The 21,468-nt window shown below is 38.5% G+C and overlaps 8 protein-coding genes across 11 annotated transcripts; 5 read left to right on the forward strand and 3 right to left on the reverse strand.

Annotated features, from left to right (window-relative positions):
• The first annotated feature begins 1,492 nt into the window (after positions 1 to 1,492).
• Positions 1,493 to 4,627, forward strand: LOC6590495 (stomatin-like protein 2, mitochondrial). The gene is made up of 7 exons (XM_026985893.1): positions 1,493 to 1,564; positions 1,627 to 1,725; positions 1,789 to 1,996; positions 2,069 to 2,268; positions 2,332 to 2,476; positions 2,539 to 2,654; positions 4,308 to 4,627. Exons 1-7 carry the CDS (start codon positions 1,523 to 1,525, stop codon positions 4,590 to 4,592), a joined length of 1,095 nt encoding a protein of 364 aa, XP_026841694.1. The 5' UTR covers positions 1,493 to 1,522; the 3' UTR covers positions 4,593 to 4,627.
• LOC113565123 (fizzy-related protein homolog) lies at positions 2,719 to 4,268 on the forward strand. Its single transcript, XM_026985890.1, has one exon. The coding sequence runs from the start codon at positions 2,768 to 2,770 to the stop codon at positions 4,145 to 4,147; it is 1,380 nt and encodes a 459-aa protein (XP_026841691.1). The 5' UTR covers positions 2,719 to 2,767; the 3' UTR covers positions 4,148 to 4,268.
• Positions 4,628 to 4,648: 21 nt separating the features above from the next.
• Positions 4,649 to 6,290, reverse strand: LOC6590496 (cytochrome c oxidase assembly protein COX15 homolog). 2 transcript variants are annotated; one of them, XM_026985892.1, is made up of 5 exons: positions 6,165 to 6,290; positions 5,978 to 6,080; positions 5,779 to 5,911; positions 4,818 to 5,710; positions 4,649 to 4,754 (listed from the first exon to the last, which is right to left on the reverse strand). In XM_026985892.1, the coding sequence occupies exons 1-4, from the start codon at positions 6,255 to 6,257 to the stop codon at positions 4,858 to 4,860; spliced, it is 1,182 nt and encodes a 393-aa protein (XP_026841693.1). In that variant the 5' UTR covers positions 6,258 to 6,290; the 3' UTR covers positions 4,649 to 4,754; positions 4,818 to 4,857. The 2 variants fall into 2 exon arrangements, with proteins under 2 accessions (XP_026841693.1, XP_026841692.1); XM_026985891.1 differs by having other exon boundaries at positions 4,696 to 5,710.
• A 619-nt stretch (positions 6,291 to 6,909) lies between these two features.
• On the forward strand, positions 6,910 to 7,876 carry LOC6590497 (uncharacterized protein C6orf136 homolog). The gene has a single exon (XM_002015610.2). The coding sequence runs from the start codon at positions 7,024 to 7,026 to the stop codon at positions 7,795 to 7,797; it is 774 nt and encodes a 257-aa protein (XP_002015646.2). The 5' UTR covers positions 6,910 to 7,023; the 3' UTR covers positions 7,798 to 7,876.
• Positions 7,811 to 10,100, reverse strand: LOC6590498 (THO complex subunit 5). Of its 2 annotated transcripts, none has more exons than XM_026985138.1 (6): positions 10,001 to 10,100; positions 9,147 to 9,941; positions 8,973 to 9,085; positions 8,824 to 8,911; positions 8,233 to 8,763; positions 7,811 to 8,173 (listed from the first exon to the last, which is right to left on the reverse strand). In XM_026985138.1, the coding sequence occupies exons 1-6, from the start codon at positions 10,073 to 10,075 to the stop codon at positions 7,931 to 7,933; spliced, it is 1,845 nt and encodes a 614-aa protein (XP_026840939.1). In that variant the 5' UTR covers positions 10,076 to 10,100; the 3' UTR covers positions 7,811 to 7,930. The 2 variants fall into 2 exon arrangements, with proteins under 2 accessions (XP_026840939.1, XP_002015647.1); XM_002015611.2 differs by having other exon boundaries at positions 8,233 to 8,769.
• Positions 10,101 to 12,219: 2,119 nt separating this feature from the next.
• LOC6590499 (alpha-catulin) lies at positions 12,220 to 16,024 on the forward strand. The gene is made up of 6 exons (XM_026985683.1): positions 12,220 to 12,400; positions 12,519 to 12,699; positions 12,816 to 14,314; positions 14,401 to 14,718; positions 14,787 to 14,993; positions 15,688 to 16,024. The coding sequence occupies exons 1-6, from the start codon at positions 12,371 to 12,373 to the stop codon at positions 15,808 to 15,810; spliced, it is 2,358 nt and encodes a 785-aa protein (XP_026841484.1). The 5' UTR covers positions 12,220 to 12,370; the 3' UTR covers positions 15,811 to 16,024.
• Positions 16,025 to 16,348: 324 nt separating this feature from the next.
• Positions 16,349 to 17,346, reverse strand: LOC113565251. Its single transcript, XM_026987051.1, has 4 exons — positions 17,326 to 17,346; positions 16,924 to 17,117; positions 16,712 to 16,791; positions 16,349 to 16,650 (listed from the first exon to the last, which is right to left on the reverse strand). Exons 1-4 carry the CDS (start codon positions 17,344 to 17,346, stop codon positions 16,349 to 16,351), a joined length of 597 nt encoding a protein of 198 aa, XP_026842852.1.
• Positions 17,347 to 18,000: 654 nt separating this feature from the next.
• LOC6590383 (senecionine N-oxygenase) lies at positions 18,001 to 19,650 on the forward strand. Of its 2 annotated transcripts, XM_026985878.1 has the most exons (6): positions 18,001 to 18,234; positions 18,352 to 18,418; positions 18,482 to 18,538; positions 18,603 to 18,774; positions 18,841 to 19,376; positions 19,443 to 19,650. In XM_026985878.1, the coding sequence occupies exons 1-6, from the start codon at positions 18,050 to 18,052 to the stop codon at positions 19,608 to 19,610; spliced, it is 1,185 nt and encodes a 394-aa protein (XP_026841679.1). In that variant the 5' UTR covers positions 18,001 to 18,049; the 3' UTR covers positions 19,611 to 19,650. The 2 variants fall into 2 exon arrangements, with proteins under 2 accessions (XP_026841679.1, XP_002015649.1); XM_002015613.2 differs by having other exon boundaries at positions 18,352 to 18,538.
• The last annotated feature ends 1,818 nt before the right edge of the window (positions 19,651 to 21,468 follow it).

The raw sequence follows: 21,468 nt of genomic DNA on the forward strand, positions 1-21,468 counted from the left end.
GGCGAGATACCTGCTTCTGTCCACGTTCTCAATTTTTCACAGGGCATAGGGCGTGTCGTTGGCTGACTTAACATAAAACGATTCCATCAGGTACTGCGGGGCACTGGTAGAACAGAGTCTTCAACCAACTGGAGCACTGGCAACCCCAGAAACCTATGGTAGAGCTAATAAACTCCGCATAAAAGCGGGAAGCTCTCTAAAGGTTGCAGCTCCCGGGATCGTTGGGTTCTCCTCCATACAGCTGGGGTCCGCAGCTGGCGTAGAAGTCCAGATACCCCATTGAACGGAACATTACTCGACCCTGAATATCCGTGAGGATAACATCAACTGTGTCCACGTATCTCTGCCACGGAGGAAGAGGGGTTAACCGGGTACAGTCCGCGTACAGTAATCCGCTTTAACTTTCGCTTCAGATAATTGGTGGTCTGACCCCCACCTCGTCGCGAAGACTGAATCCAATCAGTTGCATCATCTCATTCTGAACTATGTTCCGGTCCATTAGCTGCGCCAGGCATTTTCTAACTAGGGGAAGATTGAGCAGTAATTGAGATCGAGAATCTAGTTGGTTCTGAGTGAGTGCAGAAACAGTGGCAGTGACAGCTTCTTACTTCGAGCAAAGCCAGAAGGTAAAATTTTGATTGCGACACTCCAGTCATCACAAAGAAGGTCGGGTCGAACAGTCAGTTGTTTTCCCCAACCAAATGAATGCTGTTCGAGGAATCCCAAGGGTCATCCGAATCCGATCGCCCGATTCCTTTTCTTACCCAGTATGAAGAGATACGCCATTAGCTGCATTGCGCCAAAATTTATTCGAAAGTTGCTGATATTTAAAGTTTACTCTACCGATTATCTGAAGCCCGCGATCTGGTTTGAGCCAACTATTTACGGCGGTACCTGCCACCTCCCGTTTGCCTTTTGCTCAAACATTTCGCTACTTGCTCACTCTCTGATAAGAGAGGAATGGTAGTGTCCTGCCTGGCTAGCTCGTCGCCTGCATTATTCCCCTAGATGTCCCTACGTCAGGGGACCCATTAAAGGAAGAAATCTAACTGCTCTGCGGTCTCATGCAGAGACCTGCGGCATTCGTTTACAGTCGCTGAATTCGACGATATTGAGCCTAAAGCTTTAATAGCTGCATGAGAAGACGCACAATAGTGAGTGTCTAGGAGTGGTTTGGAGACAATAGAAATGGCATCCTTGATGGCCACAACCTCCGCTTGGAACACACTACTGTGATCCGGGAGCCTGAAGCAGTGTCTGATTTTTAACTCGTTACAGTAGACTCCGACACCCACGGGGCCGTCTAGCTTTGAGCCATCAGTGTAAAAGTGGAGTATAGAGTATAAAAATGAAATTTTGAATACCTGCCGAATCGAATCTTATCATTCGTTTCATCGGTATATTTAGAAAATTAAAAGGTATATTCCGGTATATTTCTGAGGGTCACACCGAATCCGCGGTCACACTAATATATTGTTTTCTTCTTAGTTTTTTTATATCAAAATCAGCACATTATTTAAAAATGTCCAGATTTCTCTTATCTACGCGAAGATTAATGCCCCAGGTCTGTTGCATTGCTGCCAAACCAAATGTTGTATTTTGTATTTATGTGCTAACACTCTACAGCAAGATTTCCTGCTTGCCGGCTCATGGGTCACCACGCAGTTCCGCGGAAAGACATCGACTCCCATGAACACCGTTGTAATGTTCGTACCACAACAAGAGGTATGTTCTAATGTTGGATAATACTTATGCTGGCTTATTCCAATCGTAAATATAATTAATAAGGCGTGGGTAGTGGAACGTATGGGTAGATTTCATAGAATTCTTGACCCCGGCCTCAATGTTTTGGTTCCAATCGCGGACAAAATCAAGTATGTGCAGAGCCTGAAGGAAATTGCGATAGATGTTCCGAAACAGAGTGCTATTACATCTGACAATGTCACTCTTGATATTGATGGAGTGCTTTACTTGCGGATCATTGATCCATACAGAGGTTCGTTATACATCGATTTGCATGTGTGTGGGTTGGATGTGTTGGTGTTTACCATGTTATATCATTTTTAAGCGTCTTACGGTGTGGAAGATCCGGAGTTTGCTATAACACAACTCGCCCAAACCACAATGAGGTCCGAGCTGGGAAAAATGTCATTGGACAAGGTGTTTCGAGAAAGGGAATCACTAAACGTTAGCATTGTTGATTCCATCAACAAGGCAAGCGAAGCGTGGGGTATTGCTTGTCTGCGTTACGAAATTCGAGATATACGAGTAAGTACTAGAATGAGCATCAACAAAAATACGATCTTATTTTACAATTTATCTGCCAACAAGCTACCAACAAGAGTCCATGAAGCAATGCAAATGCAAGTCGAAGCGGAAAGAAGGAAAAGAGCGGCTATATTGGAGTCGGAAGGCGTTCGTGAAGCCGAAATTAATATTGCTGAAGGCAAAAGAAAGTCGAGAATACTGGCATCCGGTAGAATATATATGTATACGCACGGTAACTTACAACTAACCTAATTTGTTGGTTTTTTTCAGAGGCTGAACGGCAGGAGCATATAAACAAAGCTAGCGGGGAAGCTGCTGCCATTATTGCCGTAGCGGATGCAAGAGCTCGTAGCCTGCAGGCCATAGCAAAGTCTCTGGCGCACATTGTAAGTAAAACACTCTCTTTACAAAACTAAGTATACAAGGGAAAAGTAGACATTCACAAAACAAAACTTAACAACTTAACAAAACGCAGAAACACGATACTTAAAATTAAGCAATGTTCCAACCGGAGTATGAAAAACGACTGCTTCAGGGATTGGGGATACCGGAAGCCAGTGGGCGAGAGCACTCGGACTTACGCTGCATTCCTTCACGCGCCAGGAATAACTGGGAACGAAACTATCATTTGACGGCTGATCCGAACCCGGTTATTGCGGAACAGTTACACAATTCCCCATATGCATGTCTGCTGCGAAATGAATTGCTGGACTCTGAAGTTTCCTCAATTGATGAATGCAAGCGCAGTAAAAACATTCTTTTGGATACGGGTGATTTCACAGAAAAGGAAAACATACGCGTTTTCGGATATGGAAATTACACTCCACCGAATAAGACCGCGCGTCACCCATTCTCAAGGATTAGCGAAGCCAGTCGTAGGCTACTTTGCAGTCCAACTAGTGCAGTCCGCCGGATAACTCGACTGCCGTATAAGGTTCTTGACGCCCCTGAGCTACAGGACGACTTTTATTTAAACGCCCTGGATTGGTCGTCGAAGGACATACTCGGTGTTGGCCTTGGATGTTCTCTTTATCTTTGGAGTGCAGTAGACTCCCAGGTAACACGCCTTTGTGACCTTAGCGACGAAGACAATTTGATAACAGCTGTGAAATGGCACAGCGGAGGAAAGGAGCTAGCTGTTGGCACAAATCATGGCTCCGTAGCCATTTGGGATGTCAACCGCGAGAAGCAGATTTCTAGTCTAAGCGGACATATATCCCGTGTTACCGCATTGGACTGGCGAGGTAACAGCTTGGCGAGCGGCTCCCGTGATCGCAGTATTTTGCAGCGAGATATCCGCACCAATACTATCACCAGCTGCTTGCAGGGACACAGTCAGGAGGTTTGTGGCTTGCAATGGTCTCCGACTTGGGAGTATCTGGCTAGTGGAGGTAATGACAATCGTTTGCTGATATGGACGGCTCAAAGTCCTGAACCACTTTATAAGTTTACCGCTCATAATGCGGCCGTGAAGGCACTGGGCTGGTCTCCTCACAAGTCCGGACTCTTGGCTAGTGGCGGAGGTACCGCCGATCGTTGCCTTCGTTTCTGGAACGTGATTAGCGGTCAGATGGTACAATCTGTTGATACCGGATCACAGATCAGTAATTTGGCATGGTCGCGAAATTCATCTGAACTTGTTACCACTCATGGGTTCGGACAACCACAGATTGTGGTATGGCGCTATCCATCCCTGAAGCAAGTTGTTAACCTGTCGGGTCATAACCGCCGTGTAATATACCTAGCTGTAAGCCCAGACGGCAAGTCCATAGTAACGGGCGGCGGTGACGAGACTCTTCGCTTCTGGAATGTATTTACCGAACGAAAGCAGCCTCAGGCGCCACGATCAGCACTTAACCTTTTCTCCAACATACGATAAAGTCCAAAATTCTAAAATATCAAAAACTGTATCGCAAATTTTAATGAAATTCTTTATCACTTTCCATTTCCATTATGAGTTCCATATCTTATTGCTAACAAAAATAGATTATCAATGGTTATTGGCAACTGTCTTTTCATTAAACGATCTCTTATTCTAGGATGGAAAGAATGCTGCTTCCCTCACTCTAGCCGAGCAATACATTGGAGCGTTTAAGCAACTGGCTAAAACAAATAATACTATGATATTGCCGTCTAACGCCGCAGATGTAAACGGATTTGTGGCGCAAGCCCTGGCAGTGTACAATCATGTTTCCAGCTCAAACCAGTCCAGCATCGAGCATACGGCACATGTCAAAAACGTTGCTTCTTGTCTCAATACCAATAATATTGAGTACAATCAGATGAATGATGAGAAAAAGAGTGTAAAAATGAATATTGAATAAGGATGAATTAAATGATTGTTGCTATTAACCTTGAATATTCTTTTTTTTTTAATCCAGCGACTGCATTTATTTCATTTAAAAAGACGAACTACTCTTTTGTGACTCGGCTTGACATCTTTATCATCTAAATGGATAGTTTACAGGGACGGAGATGCTTCCTATCTGCAAACGTTTAAAATCTCAGTTATTGTAGCTACAGCCCACCATTTAGGAAAACTTTATTACACATTTATCAAATGCTACACTTATCCAGTTCATTAGAGATTTACTTGGGCAAATACTTGAGGAACCGGATCTCGTGTGATAACCAAAGCGCAAAGCTAAGAAGGACCAGCGAGCCAGACTGATGAGCCGTCGCTAAAGGTACTGGCACGTAGTTCAATAGTGTCGTAACGCCCAGGGTAGCTTGTGTCCACGCCATGGCGAACACAGCGTTGATTGCCCAATTTGCTCGCTTGGGTAACTGCATGCGCCTCGTGACTAGCCATAAGGCTGTAGCTAGGGAAACTGTGGTGATGCCCAGGATGCGGTGGTTAAACTGAACCGTTGTTGGATTTTCCGTTATATTCCTTTGGATGGGCTTAAACTGCCACATGTCATCAGGGATCCAGCTGTCCCCCATTTTTGGGAATGAGTTGTAAACTAATCCGGCGTCAAGTCCGGCCACAAAAGCGCCGGAGATGGCAGTTAGAAACACCATTCCCTTTGTCATGTGTGACAGTCCTTTGATATTAAATGCTTTCTTTGCTTTCACCACGAATGGCTCCGAGGGGAATAGCTTCGACATTGCTTGTGATAGTGAAAGGGCATACAAAACAAATGCTGCCGCTAGGTGGGAGGCCAATCTGTATTGAGAGACGCGCGGCACATCATTCTGGTCTTCGAATCTGTTCTCCAATCCAGATTTAACCATGTACCATCCCATTAACCCTTGGAGACCAATCAGAGTCCCCAGCAGCAGAACACTGTTCTTGGTTTTTGGACAGAAATAACCTTTTTTCCAGAAATATGCTGCTGGGACAAGGAAAAATCCACCAATGGCGCGACCCCACATTCTGTGTATGTACTCCATGAGGTATATAAATTTGAACTCTTCAACAGTCATGCTTGCATTTTTCCTACAAAGAAATGATTGAAGCATTAACACCTTTATGTAATAGGTGAATTGAATGCATTTAACACTTGCAGTTTATATTCCGGATATTGTTGATACTTGCTGAATTCTTGAGCCCATTCCTCTTGAGATCTTGGCATGCGTTCTCCAGTCAGCTTCCATGTAACCATAGAAAGGCCAGACTCTGTTAATCTCGTTACACCACCTGCAGGCAAAGAAGGGCAATCATGTTCAGCATTTGCCGGCAAATTAGTTAAGAGAATATCATTACCAAGGCCAACCGCAACAAAAACCATTCCGCTGACTCCTAGAAACCATCTTCCCACAGTTTTCTCGCTTTTGGAAATGCTAACCTGTTTAATCGTTGGTATTTCCTTCAAGACATTGGTTTTAATGGAAGAAATATAATATAATATACAATACATAACCGTCGATGTACAGAGTAACCATTTACTTACCTTTGTTGTGGTTTGCGCAATAGTCGTGTTTAGCCGGGGTCTGGGAACCAAGAGCTTTACCATACTGGTCCTTTTTTGCAGCATTCGTAGCATTTCGCGGCTTGTAATTTTTGTTCAGCTCTTCTAACTTTATATTTCCAATATTATTTAAATTCCAAATCCACTTTGAAGTGCATATGAGGGATGGAGCATTCAAAGAACCAAGTTCTTTTCGTTCAAGGGCTGCTAAGCTAAATCGTTCAGAATATAAATTCAAGTTTTGAATGAAAAATCTAGGTATTCCTGGTCGACATGAATTTTCTTTGGATCTATTTTTGTAAGGTATTACCACTAACCATACAGTATACTGTATTACTCTACCACAACTGAGTGGCACGTTTTGGCACAAACAGTTCAATAGCTTTTCGACTGGTGCGACAATAATTTAGACTAGAGTGGTCTTGAAGTATAGTCGCATACGGGAAATATCACATACAAATATGGATACTTATTTCCATTATCCAACTATGATTCTAACGACGTTGGATCACTGAAACTACAGGAAAATAGTGTAAACTGTCTCTGAGTTCAGAAAGTTCCGTTGAGATATCCCAAAAAAAACTATCACATCACCTCACACTTTTATTGTACAAAATATTTATATCGATATACATATGACCATATGATTTTTCGATTCCAAATAAACTTGGTTACAACACGAGCACGTCTAAAAAATATTAAAAAAACCACAATTTAAACACTGAGTAAAACCAGATGAAGAATTTGAACGTGATATTTGAACGGCAGAGTGACGCTTAAAAGGAAGAAACATTTAACATATTACGGGAAATACAGTTACCAGAGTCCGGTAAATTCGTCAATGGTCCTTGTCAAAATGATGCGAAATTTTGGAATTTTTTCAATGAGAAAGTGTAATTTGATAAGCTTGTGGGGCTCCAAAGAACAGGTGTGGGCTTCCACAATGCGATTATACTCTCCTTGCACTGGATCATATAACTACAATTGGCTAAAATGTGAAGGTAGTAACATAATGCAACCGAAACGAAGTCTTCACGAAAACAGTAATGTACAAACATCCGCCAAAGAGAAGAAAAATGTTCGAAAGCCTGAAGATCTGGAGCGAGCCTACGAAGTTCTGCGAACCACGCTTCCCAAACTCTTTGTTGAACCGCTGAACTATTCCATATACAGCCCAAACCTTATATTTCAGAACAATATTACCGGCAAGCACACAGTCGGTCTATACCACTTTGTTAAGCAAATTGCCATTCTTCGAACTGTCGGTCACCTAAAGTACGCCTACGTTAAGTTTGAGGTTCTTAAAATTACAAAGCATCCCGACGACTACACCGTGCGCATAAGGTGGCGCGTGAGGGGAATATCCGGCCTGAAGGTGATGTTCCAGTTCTGGAAATACAAGGTGTGGCAATTGAAGGAAGTACTGAAGGATCAGGAGGCATGGTATGATGGATTTTCCATATGCTACTTGGGAGAAAGCGGTCTAATAGAAAAACACGTTGTTGACAAAGTTATGCCGGATGAGAGTCGAGAGTCTGTTGAAAATGTCTCTGCAATCACCCTGCCAACCGAGTCCCTGGCAGCGACAGCATCTCAGAAACTAAGCTGTCAATAAAACTGTAGCTATATTTAAATGTTACTTATTTATTGCATTATTTTACATAATAAACAGCAACTGTGAAGATGTTTAGTAACTGCTTTTGATTTTTTTTTTACAAAACCATATTCTTATATTTTTATTTAGATCCTTATTGTTTGAATGCGTGTACGGAACCCTTTTTTATGTATTTATATGGACGCAATCGGCATCGTTTTGCAAATGCACTTATATAAGGCTTTTCCTTGGTGTATTCTATAGTCGCCTGCATTGAGCCTTCTGTCTCCAGAAAGATGTCAAAACTATAAATAGTTCGGAAAAGCTGAGCGTACAGAATACGATAATTTGCTTCCAGCTGTTGGGGTTGCAATGAATTGGTCCAGTACTCCATCATCTACAAAATGGTATCAAAATAAGCTTATATATAACGTACGGAAGTCTGAACAAGCTAACCTTGATAGCTGCATTATTCTGCGATGTACGGCGACCGTTCCAATGCACACTCAATATCCAGAGTGGCATTTCCAATGGATAATTACTCGGTATTCGAATGAAACACTCCATTTTGGCAGAGCCACGAACAATCACAGCACGATAGGAATTGTATGTTATGCCCTTATCATCCGGAGAAATTTTTAGTACGTCTGAATTTTGGGCTAGGAATTCCTCAAGAGTGATCGCCGTCCACTGCACCAGGCTGCAAGACAAGGCCGCAGGATAGACATTTTCTTTTAGTGCGTACAAATCGATGTCCTTGTTAGTCAGACCACGTATTTGCTGACTTAGATTTAACCAAGAGTTCCAGCGCCGTGTAATGCGAGCTATGGTCTCCCGCATGCTTTTATTCAAGTTCAGCTCATGCTTATACAACATCGAGCTGTTGACTGTTGGTATAGAGCATATACTTTGTAACCAACAGTATGCTTTACCAAAGTCCTTAGACTCCAGATATTGTATGCATTCCTCTGGTGTCAGATCCTTATTCTGTAACTAAGGCAAATATATAATTTTATGATTCATACATATATATATGTCTTGTCTTACATCGTATTGAATGCCAGGTATAGGTATTTCATTACCCAAATCGTTTGGAAACAAATGCCGAAGGAGATGCTGAACGAAATTAGTATCCCTAAAAACATGAAAATGTTAAAAACAGTTGCTGCTAAAGCAATTCACTCGCTAAAACTTACCCTTGATGGTTTGTATTATTGGAAATGCTCAATTGGGGCCATGCTGTCGCACATTTAATTTGTTCGAAATAGCGAATAATCAACACCAGTTGAATCGAGCCAGCAGAGCCAAGCTAGAGACCGTTCAAACGTTAAGGTATTTTTCTATAGTCGTATGTATCGGTTTAATCTTACCGTGATGCGAATGTGCAGAGGATGAGGACTTAATTCTTTGTTCAAAGGATATTCCTCAGGTTTTCCCGACAATTCAATGTCCCTTTCAGAGTAGTCGCGCCTTGCTTTTGGGTTTTGCTTTAGGTTTGTCAACTCCTGCATCTGAGCTTCACTTTCATATCCTACCACTTCAACGTTGAATGATGGCTCATCGCTCGCACGTTGAAGGCATTGCAGGTTGATAAATAATATATAAAGAGGCTTGGGCAGATATTTGACCACAGCACTAAGCTTCCATTCAACATCAAGAGAAAGCTGCAGTGCATCATGCAGCGGTTTCGTAGCACTCTTTAGTGTGCGTAGAGCTGGCACGAATGAAACGTACCTATTATGTTGTTTAAGATTTTCTTGTTGCAGCTCCTTTTTTGAGTTCTTCAATGAGCTTTTCTGTTTATCCAGGTCTTTCCTTAAACGCAGTTCACACTCTAAGCGCTGCAAATGCTTGTAGTGCTCCGATTCTGGTTTCACTTTACTATCTTCAAGTCCCGGCAACTTGGTAAAATACTCAGTGTCTGAGAGCAGGACAAACTTGGAGTCACCACTCTGGAATTTCTCGCAACGCACGATGTCCTTTTTCAAGTGGCTCACTTCGTACAGAAGATTTTGCAATTGCAACCGACTTATGTCCACTTTACATTTTTCCAAGTGTAAGTTATCCCGTCCAGACTTTATTTTCTGTTTAACTTCTCGATTTGCATGCTTTAATGCAACAAATTTCAATGCCGCCGCAGTTCGCAATGTGTCTGAGTTCTGCCCCTGCATACAAAAATAATGAAAATAAGGAACCAACGACTTTGCAGCTTGTTAACACTTACGCTCTTTTTTACTTTTAATATTTCCCCGATGATATCTTCCAGCTCCTGAAACTGCGTATTTAAAATAGCCTCCATTTCACTTAATAATATAATATATTTATTCGGAAGCTAAACAAAAAGTGTGCCGCGGATTTATTGTTAAAATATAATGTCCGACCATCAGAAATATACCAAAATATACCATAGATATACTGACGGATTCAAGTTCTATTGTACTATTCCTCGTTTTTGATATTCCGTCGACTATTACTAGCTACGTAGATCTCTCAGTCCTGCCCCCATAATTTTATCTAATAAATGAATCAATTTTCTACTTGATCTGTTTGTTGTAAATACTTGACTTATTTTATTGCTACGGCGATTGCTGTTTTTGTTCTCCAACATGAAAAAACGAATTTAGCCCACTTAAGCCCCCTCTATTTAAATAGTTCACCTTCTTCAGGTAAATGGCAGAAAATATTAACGATTGTAAATTCTTCTTGTAGATTCAGGCCATCTTTCATCTGAAATTAAAAATAACAACGCTAACTTTCACCTGAACTGTGCTAAAATGATTAAATTTTCATCAGTTTTGGTTAAAAATTTAAATACCCCCTTGGCTTATAAAAGGTTAATTGTTCTCCGTCAAGGAATCGTAACAATATTTTCGATTTTGATATTCCGTCGAATATTACTAGGTAGATAGAACCCTTAGTTCTGCCCACATCATTTTAGGCCATTGATGAATAAATTTTCTTCAAGATTGGCTAGTTTTTATTCCTTGCTTTTATTGTACTTTGGTTAAAACAAGGCATTAACAAAAAATAGTTCAACAATAAAAATAGTCGCAATGTTTCTGGTATTTGAAGACATGATGCGTGTATAGGCCTTTGAATACCCTATTTCGTTAATTTAATATGAAGATCCTGTTTTACAAACTGTTTTTAGAACGTAATTAATAAAGAAATTTTCTCACATGTTTTAGACATATTCATGTATATTATTAGTATCTCTTACATATATATCTCGATGCTGATACCTACACATCCTGGAATGAAAAACATTTTCTTAATTTATAATATCCTTTTCCCTAGGGTATGAAAATAGTGTTGCCGGGAATCATTGTTGTCAACCGGTTATGCACCAATAAATACTCGTTTTTAATCTTCCGTCGAATATTCCCATCTATATAGATTTCTCAGTTTTGCCCAGATAATTTTATACTATTGATTAATCAATTTTGTACTTGATTGGCTTAATTTAAATACTTGTTTTTTTTTTAGATTTCTATTTAACGTTAAAAATGAAATTTAATAGTATACCGATATACCGTCGGTTTAAATTTGACCTCAAAAAATACCGAAAAGCATTAAAAATATCGTATGGCTTGTAAAAAAAAGTATGTTATTTATCGATTGTTACATTCCGATTTTGTCTTCCACTACACTTCAAGACCATGAACACCTGAAAGACATTTAGAAGATGAGCAAGGCAAGCCTTAAGCCTAGTACCACCAACCATATAGTATACATATATATTGACATATAGTACCCACTGTTGTGTTAAATTTTTATTTAATTGGTTGAATTGGTTAAAAATTCCCATTTTGAAATTATGAATTGCAATTATGAAAGCAGGCTTGAGTATAATATTTGTGGGCGCTGTGGCGCTTCTTATAAGTAAATACCGACGAAAGATAGAATATTTCTACGTTGCCTCTCCCATATTAATCTATTATTATTATTATTTTTTATTTTTTTGCTGATTTAAGTACTAGGCCTTAACTTGAAGTGAAGTCTGTTGTAAGTGCTGTAAAACGACACTTCGGAATAATTCGCGTAAAATAATTTTATATAGAAATTTATTCCAACTGGTTTTCCATGATACTTACTTACTTATATTATAAATATTTTTTTTTGCAATTCGAGATTTTAACTCCCTCTTCTCTGCAAGAAACTGTTGCATTTTACAGTGCTAAGTTGGTTTTTTGCGCACGCGATTTGCGCAGAACAGACAAATTTTACAAGTTCAAACCGCATATACATAGGATAGGCCTGAAAGTGTATAAGTATATATACATTCGTCTATAGTAAACACGTTGTTTACAGAAAGCTAGCTATATCACTCTTAATTAAACTTTCGCTAGCTAAAATATTGACTTTTCTTCGAGCTTAAATGTAAATTCTCATACTTTACACAGTAACGTAACGGTATTAGCAAGTGCCAAAACACTTGATTAAGTTTTAAAGCAACGCCATTCAACTGTGCAAACCTATGTAGGTACTGAGAAAAATCAATACGAAGTAAATAAAAATGTTACATGAATAAAATACAAACTGTGCATATTAAGGAAGTTGTGAATTCTTTTATTGAGAACTGATCGTATCCAAAATGTACGGAATGACTCAACCAACAGTAAACGTAAGTTTCAAACCGGCATGTAAATTCGTTATGAAGTTAATTTGGCTATAGACCAACTCCATCATTGGATGAGGGATTAGAAAAATTAACAAATACTTAAAAACTGCTTTTGTTTTAGAATCAACGCTTTCGAGTTCGTGATATTGATAACGAGCAAATCATGTCCACTTTTGGAAACATAGGACACCTACTAAACATAGCTGTCGAACGATTTATAACAATAGGAGAAATAATTGCAGAGGAGAACATCGATATAAAGGGGGACATGTACGAGGCTGCTAAAGAAGCAAGAGACGCAGGTACGTTTACGTCAATTACCTTTATAAGCCTTTTAGTGTGAATGAATTGGCCAATAGGCCTGCCTGTCACTAATATGAGTGGTAAAAAAGTTAACACAATTGATTTTATTCTACAGGAAAATCTATTGAACGGCTATGTGAAATATCACCGTTAAGTGGTATGGAGCTTCGGCATAATATTGAGCCATTGAAGGACTATGGTGCAATAATCTTAGCTGCCAGGTCTCTGCTCTCCTCGGTTACGAGAATACTGCTTTTAGTTGACATAATAGTTGTGAAAAAATTATTAACTGCTAAGAAACGAGCATCGGAGAGCCTGGAGAAGCTGGAGTCAGTCATGAACTTCACTGAATTTGTGCGTGCGTTTTCTGTCTTTGGGACAGAAATGATCGAATTAGCATACCTCACTGGCCACCATCGTAACTCCGTTAAAGAGGAGAGGCGGCGAGCTCAAATGTTTTCTGCCCGTCAAATTCTGGAAAAGTCAATCGCAATTTTACTAACTTCATCGAAAAATAGCTTGATACACAGTGACTGTGTTATAGTAAAGGAGAACCGGGATACTGTGTTCTGCCAGATAAGAAGAGCCATGGACTTGATACACTTTGTCGTAAAGGATAGCATATTCGATTCGGCAAAGCATATGCCCTACGACAAGCAAGCAAGTAACCCACATTATGAGAATGAGAGCATATACACGACAATAAAGCGTATTATAAATCTGATAAAGAGATACAAATTCCAAATGAGTTACTACGACAGCAATACTGAGGGAAATAATAATTCCGATTCATACTTTAATTTCCTTGACGATGATCTTTGGAAGTCAGAAAAGAACCTAGCCCCATCCGGTGGTGGTGGTGTTGGTGGTGGTGGTGGCGGTCGTATCATCAATAACACCAACTTTAGAAAGCATTTAAATTCTGAAAGCATGGACATGCGCGAAGAGCTTACACTGGCGTTTGAGAAGTTGTTTGAGAAAGCTCATGACTTCACAGACTCCCCGTATATAAGTCACAATCATCGAAAGAACATTTTAACCTACTGCGATAACTGCAAGCTGGAGTTTGACATGTATCTTAACGCCATAATGAAAGACCAGCATGAAAATGTTGGAGTTCAGGTGAAAGGTGGTCGGGAGCCGGAGCTCGGAATGCTGAGGAGCTTAGAGGAGCTGTGCAAGCAGCTCGTCATTTCTGTATCGAGCCAGATTGAGGATTTCAATGAATCCCTGAAGATCTGCTCAAAGCTGGTCAAATCTTTCCATGTTCTAGCAACGGCGTACGACATCGATAATCTAAACCAACGTTCTACTAAGTTCCATGACTGCTGCGATCACATATTTGACATTTGCAAGCTTTTGCAGCATATTGCACCTACAGAAAGACTGCAGGTTCAAGCTAAATGCTTAGCTATAAATTTAAGAATCTATGGGCCGCAGGTGTTCATTGCCGCCAAAATTCTTTGGAAATATTCAAACAGCAGTGCGGCAAATGAAAATTTTGAATCATTCTCAGACATGTGGAAGTGGCTGACCAATGAGATATCAATGATCGCAAAGAAGATACTTGTATCAATTAATCCAACTAAGAGTGAAAGAGAAACTGAAACTGAGGTATTTTGGAATATATTTAGTAATTAGATTGAAACTTGTTCATATACATATATGCATGTACATATGTACCTCTATTCCTTTCCTAGAAATGTGAAGCGACAGATAAACTATCAAAGTCCGGTGTACCTGCAACAGATGATGGCGAAATGGTCGAGTTTTCGGGCCTTGAAGGCAAAAATAATGGAGATCTAAGCACATATCAATCAAAATGGGGTGATGACTTGTCAGACGACAACGACATATTAAAGAGAGCTAAAAACATGTCAGCAATGGCTTTCCTCATGTATCAATTTACGAAAGGAAATGGTTCTTTAAGAACAACTCAGGATTTATTTACTCAAGCCGAATATTTTGCTGAAGAAGCCAATCGACTTTATAAAGTCCTACGTCACTTTTCATACCAGGTAGATGCATACAACTGCCTTGAACCGATGAAGCAGGAAACCGTTTACATTCCTTTTTGAACTTTCAGGTTCCCGCAAGTGACAACAAGAAGGATCTTCTTAACATTTTAGATAGAGTGCCGACTTTTGTCCAAGCACTACAATTTACAGTCAAAGATCACACTGTTGGTAAAGCAGCCACTTTTGTGAAGGTCGATCATGTCATCAGAGAAACGAAAAACCTTATGAACGTTATTAATAAAGTAGTATCCAAGTGCTTTGAGTGCGCAAATAAGGTAACATAAACTAAGAAAATCCCGTAAAACCAACTATTTTCAGTTAAGTAAAAAAACTCTAAATGAAGTATAAAATTTAAAAATTTAAAAATATTAGGGTCATATTTAGCTGTGATACCAGTTACAGGTATGATTTTACTATTATTTTTTTAAAGGGTAATAACGAGTTTTCATATGGTGCTTTTTATTGAATTCCTATTGAAAACGTTATTCGATGTAAGTCAAAGATTTAGTCAAATACTTGTAGCTTTCCCTGTAATATAAAAAATGCTAAATATTTACCACCAATTTTTCTCAAAGGCAACAGTACAAAACACCCAAGGCTAGAAAGATTGCATTTTAGGTTAATTTGTATTCGAATTTAGTAGAAGGACAGTACTCCAGTACGACTGTACAGCATCATTTTTAATGTTTCAATATCGTTGTATCAACGATTTACCAGCTAATGAAACCTTAGCTTAAGGATGGTAATGGGAAAAAAATGGTTCGTTAAACGTTACCGCCTACAAGATGATAGTCTCTGAGATCATTTCTGAATATTTCGAATCATTGACTCTACCGGTACGTTCTTAAGCCAATATTGATCCGATGTATCGCCAAGTTTTATAAGTTTTTAGTTAAGCGGCTAGCAATGTATTAATTTTAAATTCAAATGTAATATGTTTTCTAAATATTTTGACTCTTTTTTCCGCAGTACAAACTAAATTTAACTGGAATAACTGGCGGACTTACATCCGGGGCTGTGGGCGGTGAGAATCTGGCTGGTGGAATGTGTGACTCCAAAGGAACGATTAGTAGCAGCGAGGGGAGCATATGACAGTACGGGATGGCTCGCAGAGCCAAAGGAGATGCCAGAAGGACGAGAGTATCATTTTTACTGTTCTGAGCCAGAACAGCTTATTATACGTATTATAGTGTACACTGTTAAGTATTCTTAAATCATACAATTTTGTGTATTCGTTGGAAATGCTGCTAGCGTTGATTAATGTCAAACTTTTATTAAACATTCAAATTCAAATTAGTTACTTTAACAGCACCATCTTATAATGCATATTTTGTTTCACTGCATTTGGAAAATTAAGGCAATAAAAGTAAAGAAAAATGCGTATATGTATGTAAAAATATAAATTTGATTTTTATAGAGATTAGGAGGAAAGAAAAACTAAATAGATACATATCCAGATCGAGCAATGCATAAAATGGATCGGCTCCGTCTTCTGAGCTGATGATGCGGTCTTTTTAACTACTGACTGTATTTCAGCACCCTCATTGTAGTTTTGGTCAACATATTTTATTTATTGCACTTGGAAGAAACAGATAGTGTAAGAAAATGTTTCTAAAATACATAGTTTTCCTTATAGATCGGTTCGTAAAACACTTTGTTCATTTCTCACATTGAACTTAGGAAGATTAGAACTGTTGCAACAATTGGATTTGTCTGCATTGGAAACGTTAAACACTTTCATTGTTACAGTTGAAGATTCCTTTAATTGATAATCCGTTTGGGCAGCAGCGTTCTTAGACTTAAGCAAGTTTTTGAACAACAACAGATCCACAGCGAACAAGGCGGCACACAAAAAGGAAAGCGCTCCAAGCGAATAGGCATATGTTAAAATCTGCTCAGGCAACTGTTCCACAGTAAAAAGTATGAGCAATCCTGCAATAGAATTTCGGTTTATTTATGCATTGGTATCAGCACTAAGATCTAATATAAGTACCCTCTATGGTGAAGAACAGACATCCAAAACATAAAAGAATAATTTCACAAGTATCATAATTCGAATTTCGTTGAATTATCCTGGAAGGAAAAGGCGATTAGGCCTGACTATTTTTAAAAAACTCTTGAGACTCTTGAGAGAAAAACAATGGTGTATGCCATCAGGTGAGGGCTGAAATGAGGCAATACAGAGTTGGCATGGAATTAAATTACCTTGTAAGAAGCAACACCGACGAAATGAATGTGAAACCAACGAAGGTTAGCGTACTGAAATCGTCGCCTTCCTTTGTCCCTGAAATGCTGTTAAGAAGCCTCCACTCCCTCGATTGCTTTTGGTTGCTGACATAAACTCTCTCGGAATGTTTGTCGGACAGTCGTTTCACAATTAAAGCTACCACTATAGAAATCTGTGAGCAAATAATACAATTATGACCGCGTTAATTCGTTAGAAAATTCTGTTTTTAAAAGATATATTTTATGGTTCATAAGAATTTGTAAAAACACTTGCAAGTTGCAGAATTTTTGTACATATACAAGCCGCTAGTCCCATGTTCGCCGTTCTCAACAGTCAACTCTTAACTGAAGTTGCAGCAGTGCAAGTGGAACCCGTGTTACTTTTCCCACATTTATGTCCATTGAGTGTGGGACAAGTAACATGCGAGTAAGAAGTTGGTTAGCATTGTTGACTATATGTATGTATACATACATATATTTGAGAGGAAATATCTGAAATAATACTCATAGATACGGTAAGAATGCTAAAAAAATAAATAGAGAACTTTTTTTCATCATTCGGCTGTCCAATCGTAAAGATTTTTGGGGATCTAACCATGTCAAAACCAATGGATCTCTACTCTAGTTTTTATAGAAAAGCGGACATTTGCACGAATACAATATATGTACTTACCCTTGTATTCTCTGGGTACGAACATGAACAAGTATTGGCCTCTGTAGCTAAGATTGTTTTATGCTTTACTGTTATCAGTGAAATATTAGCAATCAGTAAAATATATAAAAACTGACGTTTGATTATTTATACCGAATGGTAAATACACTTCGAAAATGTATTGCTCGTTCCTTCCATCTTTCTTTTATAGAAGATGTTTTGGTTATGAATATTATAATAATCTAATAATCGGTATATAACAATTAAATTATAATTTTGTATTGATCAAGATGGATCATAAATATAACGTACCTCACCTTCTTAAGGGTATGAAAATAAAGGAAGACATACAGCTCTTGATTCGATTTCAGTTTCGTTAAATCAATCAGAGTGTAAAGAGCGAGCTCGGCATATCGCCCGTAGAAACAATTAATCGGAGCTATCTGTAATATAATGAGCTTATGTATAATTGGTGCTGGTACTGCGGGACTTTGCTGTGCCCGCCACTCGCAATTGCATGGATTTCAAATAACCGTTTTTGAACTTTCTGAACGAATCGGTGGAACATGGGTGTACAATGAGGCAACAAAGGTCAAAAATGGTATTGATGTTCATTCTTCTATGTATGAGAATTTGCGGTAAGATTACAACATGTAATCCAATCATTAATTTAATCTGTGTTATGTAGTTTTATTGATCGCATAACTACAGAGATCAAAAAGATAATATGTAAACATTTACATCTTATTGTACAGAACCAATTTGCCAAAAGAAGTTATGGGGTTTCCGGACTTTGAAATACCCGAAAACGACGTTTCTTATGTAAGATCAGATGAAATTTGTGATTTTTTAAATCAGTATGCGGATCACTTTAAGTTGAAACAGTATATCAAATTTAATAGCTATGTTATTCGAGTTCTCCAGAAGAATAAAAAGTGGCAAGTAAGTTTTATTCGAACAAATTACTGTTACTCGTTACTGTTTACTATAAACCATTTTCTTTTAGGTTCTTGTCAAAGATCTGCTTACTAACCAAATAGAATTCCAATATTTCGATAAGATCATGGTAGCAAACGGTCATTACCATACTCCAAACTATATTCGTATTCCGAACATGAATCGTTTTCAGGGCGACTATTTGCATAGTCACGACTACAGAACTAGTGGTATCTTCAAAGGCAAGTTACAACTATATATACATATATACTGAAAAAAATCATAGTAAACTATTTACTTATATGTAGGTAAAACTGTACTAGTTATTGGCGCTGGCCCAAGTGGTATGGATCTATCCAATATAATATCGAGATCTGCTGCGAGAGTCTCTCTAAGTCACCATTTAAGCGACATTGAAAATACGAAATTTTATGATAACGTTTATCAGAAACCGGATGTGAGAGAGCTTGACGAGAAGGGAGCATTTTTTGTGGATGGATCATACGAAGAATTTGATACCATCTTCTTTTGCACTGGGTACAAATATGCTTTCCCTTTTCTGACAGTAAATTCTGGTATATATGTTGAGGAAAACTATGTTCAAGGTCTCTATAAGCACTGTATAAATATAAGAAACCCTACAATGGCATTAATTGGGCTGCCATTCTACGTTTGTGCCGCACAAATGATGGATATCCAAGCCCGATTTATTTTGAGCTACTATAATGGCTCAAATCAATTGCCGTCCAGAGAGGATATGCTAAAGGATACACAAACGAGGATGTCGAAGCTTTGGGAAGACGGGTACAGGAAACGCCATGCACATATGCTGGGACCTAAACAGGTATATAATAATATCTTTGAACTTGATTATCGTAAATTAATATTTACTTAAATTTTCTGCTTTTAGATTCACTATTTCACAGACTTGGCAGAAACCGCTGGAGTGAAGAATATCAAGCCTGTCATGACAAAGTTACATAATGAGAGCAGCAAATGCTTCAACGATAACTTGCTCCATTTCCGTGAAGACAACTTTGCGATTCTCGATGATGAAACGTTTGTCAAATTAAATTAGTGCAATGTTCTTAAAACAATAAAGTGAACGCGTGAATGGGCATTATTTCTGCTGATTATTATTATCTAAAACAAATGAAATGAAACCTGACAGATGTGAATATATAACAGCTTTGTTCATTTAATATGATTTTATTTTATTTTCAATATCGAAATGTGCAGGTTTTTAAGTTTCAAATTTAGACAGCACAAACATCGATCGCATCGATAGTGACACTAGACACTAACCACAGTACACATGTACAATGTACATAGATGTGCCGCCAGAGAAAAAAAACCAGATTTCCATTCTAGTACTAAGAAAACGCATACAGCCAGGCTAAAATTAGTGAGAATATGCACGCAAAACGCTATGAATGCAGAATCTTGTTACTCTCTGCTTTAACGCTATCTCAACGAAATTTTGCTTTCTCGTAACCGAGATATATTTATACAGACCTGAATAGGTGAAAAAAATTTCAATCTAATAAAAATTATTATTAACGTTTCAAAGCAGCCTGGAAAACTGATTTTTAATCTTATTTAGAGGAAATAGAGTATGTAGGCTATATATAGGGTACAAATTAGAGGTCTGAATAGCAAGAAACCGGCATTCAATAGAGTTCGAGTAAATGAGTGCGATGACACAACATTCAAACGACTTGTCACGAATTAAATGAGTAGAGTGAGGGGCTGTTTCCAAATTCCAAATATATATTCTAAACATTCGAGTTTCCAGCTTATATAAATTTCAAAATTTTTATATAAATTGAAATTTAAAATAGCCAGATCTAGCTATAAGATATTATATTGGATTTCTATTGGAATAGAGAATTGAATAAAGCCATGCAGATCTCTAGTAAAAGTGTTCATACTGCGGTTGACGAGCAACAAGTGTTCAAAGGCTCACTTACTTTTTATGCTTTTATTTGTATGTTGGTCTTTTTCGTCAAAACCTTATTTTAGACTCAATCAAATAAAAATCAAATAAAATGTATTTATTAATCGGAAAAAATTATGTATTCAGGGCTCAGGGTCCAAGCTAGCTACTAATATTAAACTTTAAAATTAAAATCAAGGTTTGCGCACAAGCTCCTTCTCGGAAGGATTAACTTTCCGATTCCGTCTAGACCTACCCGAGTTTTTTGGCCTATCCGTAGGTGAAATTATGCCCAGCATGAACCTTTGCCATAAATATAACTCCTTTTATCATACTTTATCCCCTGAACTATAGACCTTAATATTTACAATCACCCAAACTTAGCAAATGTTAGTGGGTTAAGTGGGATAAATTCGCTTTTTTCATTGGTATACTTCTTAGGGTCACACTGCTGCTCTCGCAACGAAAAGAAAGTTCGTAATTTCGAATATTATATCAATTTCATCTATTAAATTTAATTTTCGAAGGGTATGTAAGCTACCGTACGCAGGTTTTATAAATTTTCGCTTTCAAATCGTACTTCCATATGTGCATCATTTATTTCAATATTTCCATTTAAATCCTTTTCTTTCATTCACTTTCATTCACAAGTGCTCAAGTTTGGTGGGACTTGCTCTCTTTTTTTTGGGATTTACTTTCCATTTTGTGATGGTATACCTACTCTTCGTAGAGAGATTTTTCCTCGCCACAATGTCTCTTTTCAGCTCAACAATGTCCCTACTTTCATACACACTAACGTCCAGAAGGAATCGTTTCCGACCCCATAAAGTATATATATTCTTGATCAGCATCAATAGCCGAGTCGATTGAGCCTTGTCTGTCTGTCCGTCTGTCCGCCCGTCCGTCTGTCCGTCCGCCTAATGCTCAAAGACTATAAGAGCTAGAGCAACGATGTTTTGGATCCAGACTTCAGTGATATGTCACTGCTACAAAAATATTT

The sequence above is a fragment of the Drosophila persimilis genome, unplaced genomic scaffold, assembly GCF_003286085.1.
Source record: "Drosophila persimilis strain 14011-0111.01,24,50 unplaced genomic scaffold, DperRS2 tig00000002-arrow-pilon, whole genome shotgun sequence".
Classification (NCBI taxonomy): Eukaryota; Metazoa; Arthropoda; class Insecta; order Diptera; family Drosophilidae; genus Drosophila; species Drosophila persimilis.

Coding starts and splice junctions, on each gene's coding strand:
- LOC113565251 (XM_026987051.1), bottom strand. CDS start 17,346: ATGGACATAAATGTGGGAAAA. Junction 17,118..17,325: donor TGGACATAAATGTGGGAAAA/GTAACACGGGTT, acceptor ATTTGCTCACAG/ATTTCTATAGTGGTAGCTTT. Junction 16,792..16,923: donor TCGGTGTTGCTTCTTACAAG/GTAATTTAATTC, acceptor TTTTCCTTCCAG/GATAATTCAACGAAATTCGA.
- LOC6590498 (XM_002015611.2), bottom strand. CDS start 10,075: ATGGAGGCTATTTTAAATACGCAGTTTCAGGAGCTGGAAGATATCATC. Junction 9,942..10,000: donor TATTAAAAGTAAAAAAGAGC/GTAAGTGTTAAC, acceptor TTTTGTATGCAG/GGGCAGAACTCAGACACATT. Junction 9,086..9,146: donor CTCTGCACATTCGCATCACG/GTAAGATTAAAC, acceptor AACGGTCTCTAG/CTTGGCTCTGCTGGCTCGAT.
- LOC6590499 (XM_026985683.1), top strand. CDS start 12,371: ATGTACGGAATGACTCAACCAACAGTAAAC. Junction 14,315..14,400: donor AAAGAGAAACTGAAACTGAG/GTATTTTGGAAT, acceptor TTCCTTTCCTAG/AAATGTGAAGCGACAGATAA. Junction 14,994..15,687: donor GCTTTGAGTGCGCAAATAAG/GTAACATAAACT, acceptor TTTTTTCCGCAG/TACAAACTAAATTTAACTGG.
- LOC6590496 (XM_026985892.1), bottom strand. CDS start 6,257: ATGCTACGAATGCTGCAAAAAAGGACCAGTATGGTAAAGCTCTTGGTT. Junction 6,081..6,164: donor TTGCGCAAACCACAACAAAG/GTAAGTAAATGG, acceptor AATGTCTTGAAG/GAAATACCAACGATTAAACA. Junction 5,912..5,977: donor TTTTGTTGCGGTTGGCCTTG/GTAATGATATTC, acceptor CTTTGCCTGCAG/GTGGTGTAACGAGATTAACA.
- LOC113565123 (XM_026985890.1), top strand. CDS start 2,768: ATGTTCCAACCGGAGTATGAAAAACGACTGCTTCAGGGATTGGGGATA.
- LOC6590495 (XM_026985893.1), top strand. CDS start 1,523: ATGTCCAGATTTCTCTTATCTACGCGAAGATTAATGCCCCAG. Junction 2,269..2,331: donor ACGAAATTCGAGATATACGA/GTAAGTACTAGA, acceptor TCTGCCAACAAG/CTACCAACAAGAGTCCATGA. Junction 2,655..4,307: donor CAAAGTCTCTGGCGCACATT/GTAAGTAAAACA, acceptor CTCTTATTCTAG/GATGGAAAGAATGCTGCTTC.
- LOC6590497 (XM_002015610.2), top strand. CDS start 7,024: ATGGTCCTTGTCAAAATGATGCGAAATTTTGGAATTTTTTCAATGAGA.
- LOC6590383 (XM_002015613.2), top strand. CDS start 18,050: ATGAGCTTATGTATAATTGGTGCTGGTACTGCGGGACTTTGCTGTGCC. Junction 18,539..18,602: donor AGAAGAATAAAAAGTGGCAA/GTAAGTTTTATT, acceptor ATTTTCTTTTAG/GTTCTTGTCAAAGATCTGCT. Junction 19,377..19,442: donor ATATGCTGGGACCTAAACAG/GTATATAATAAT, acceptor TTCTGCTTTTAG/ATTCACTATTTCACAGACTT.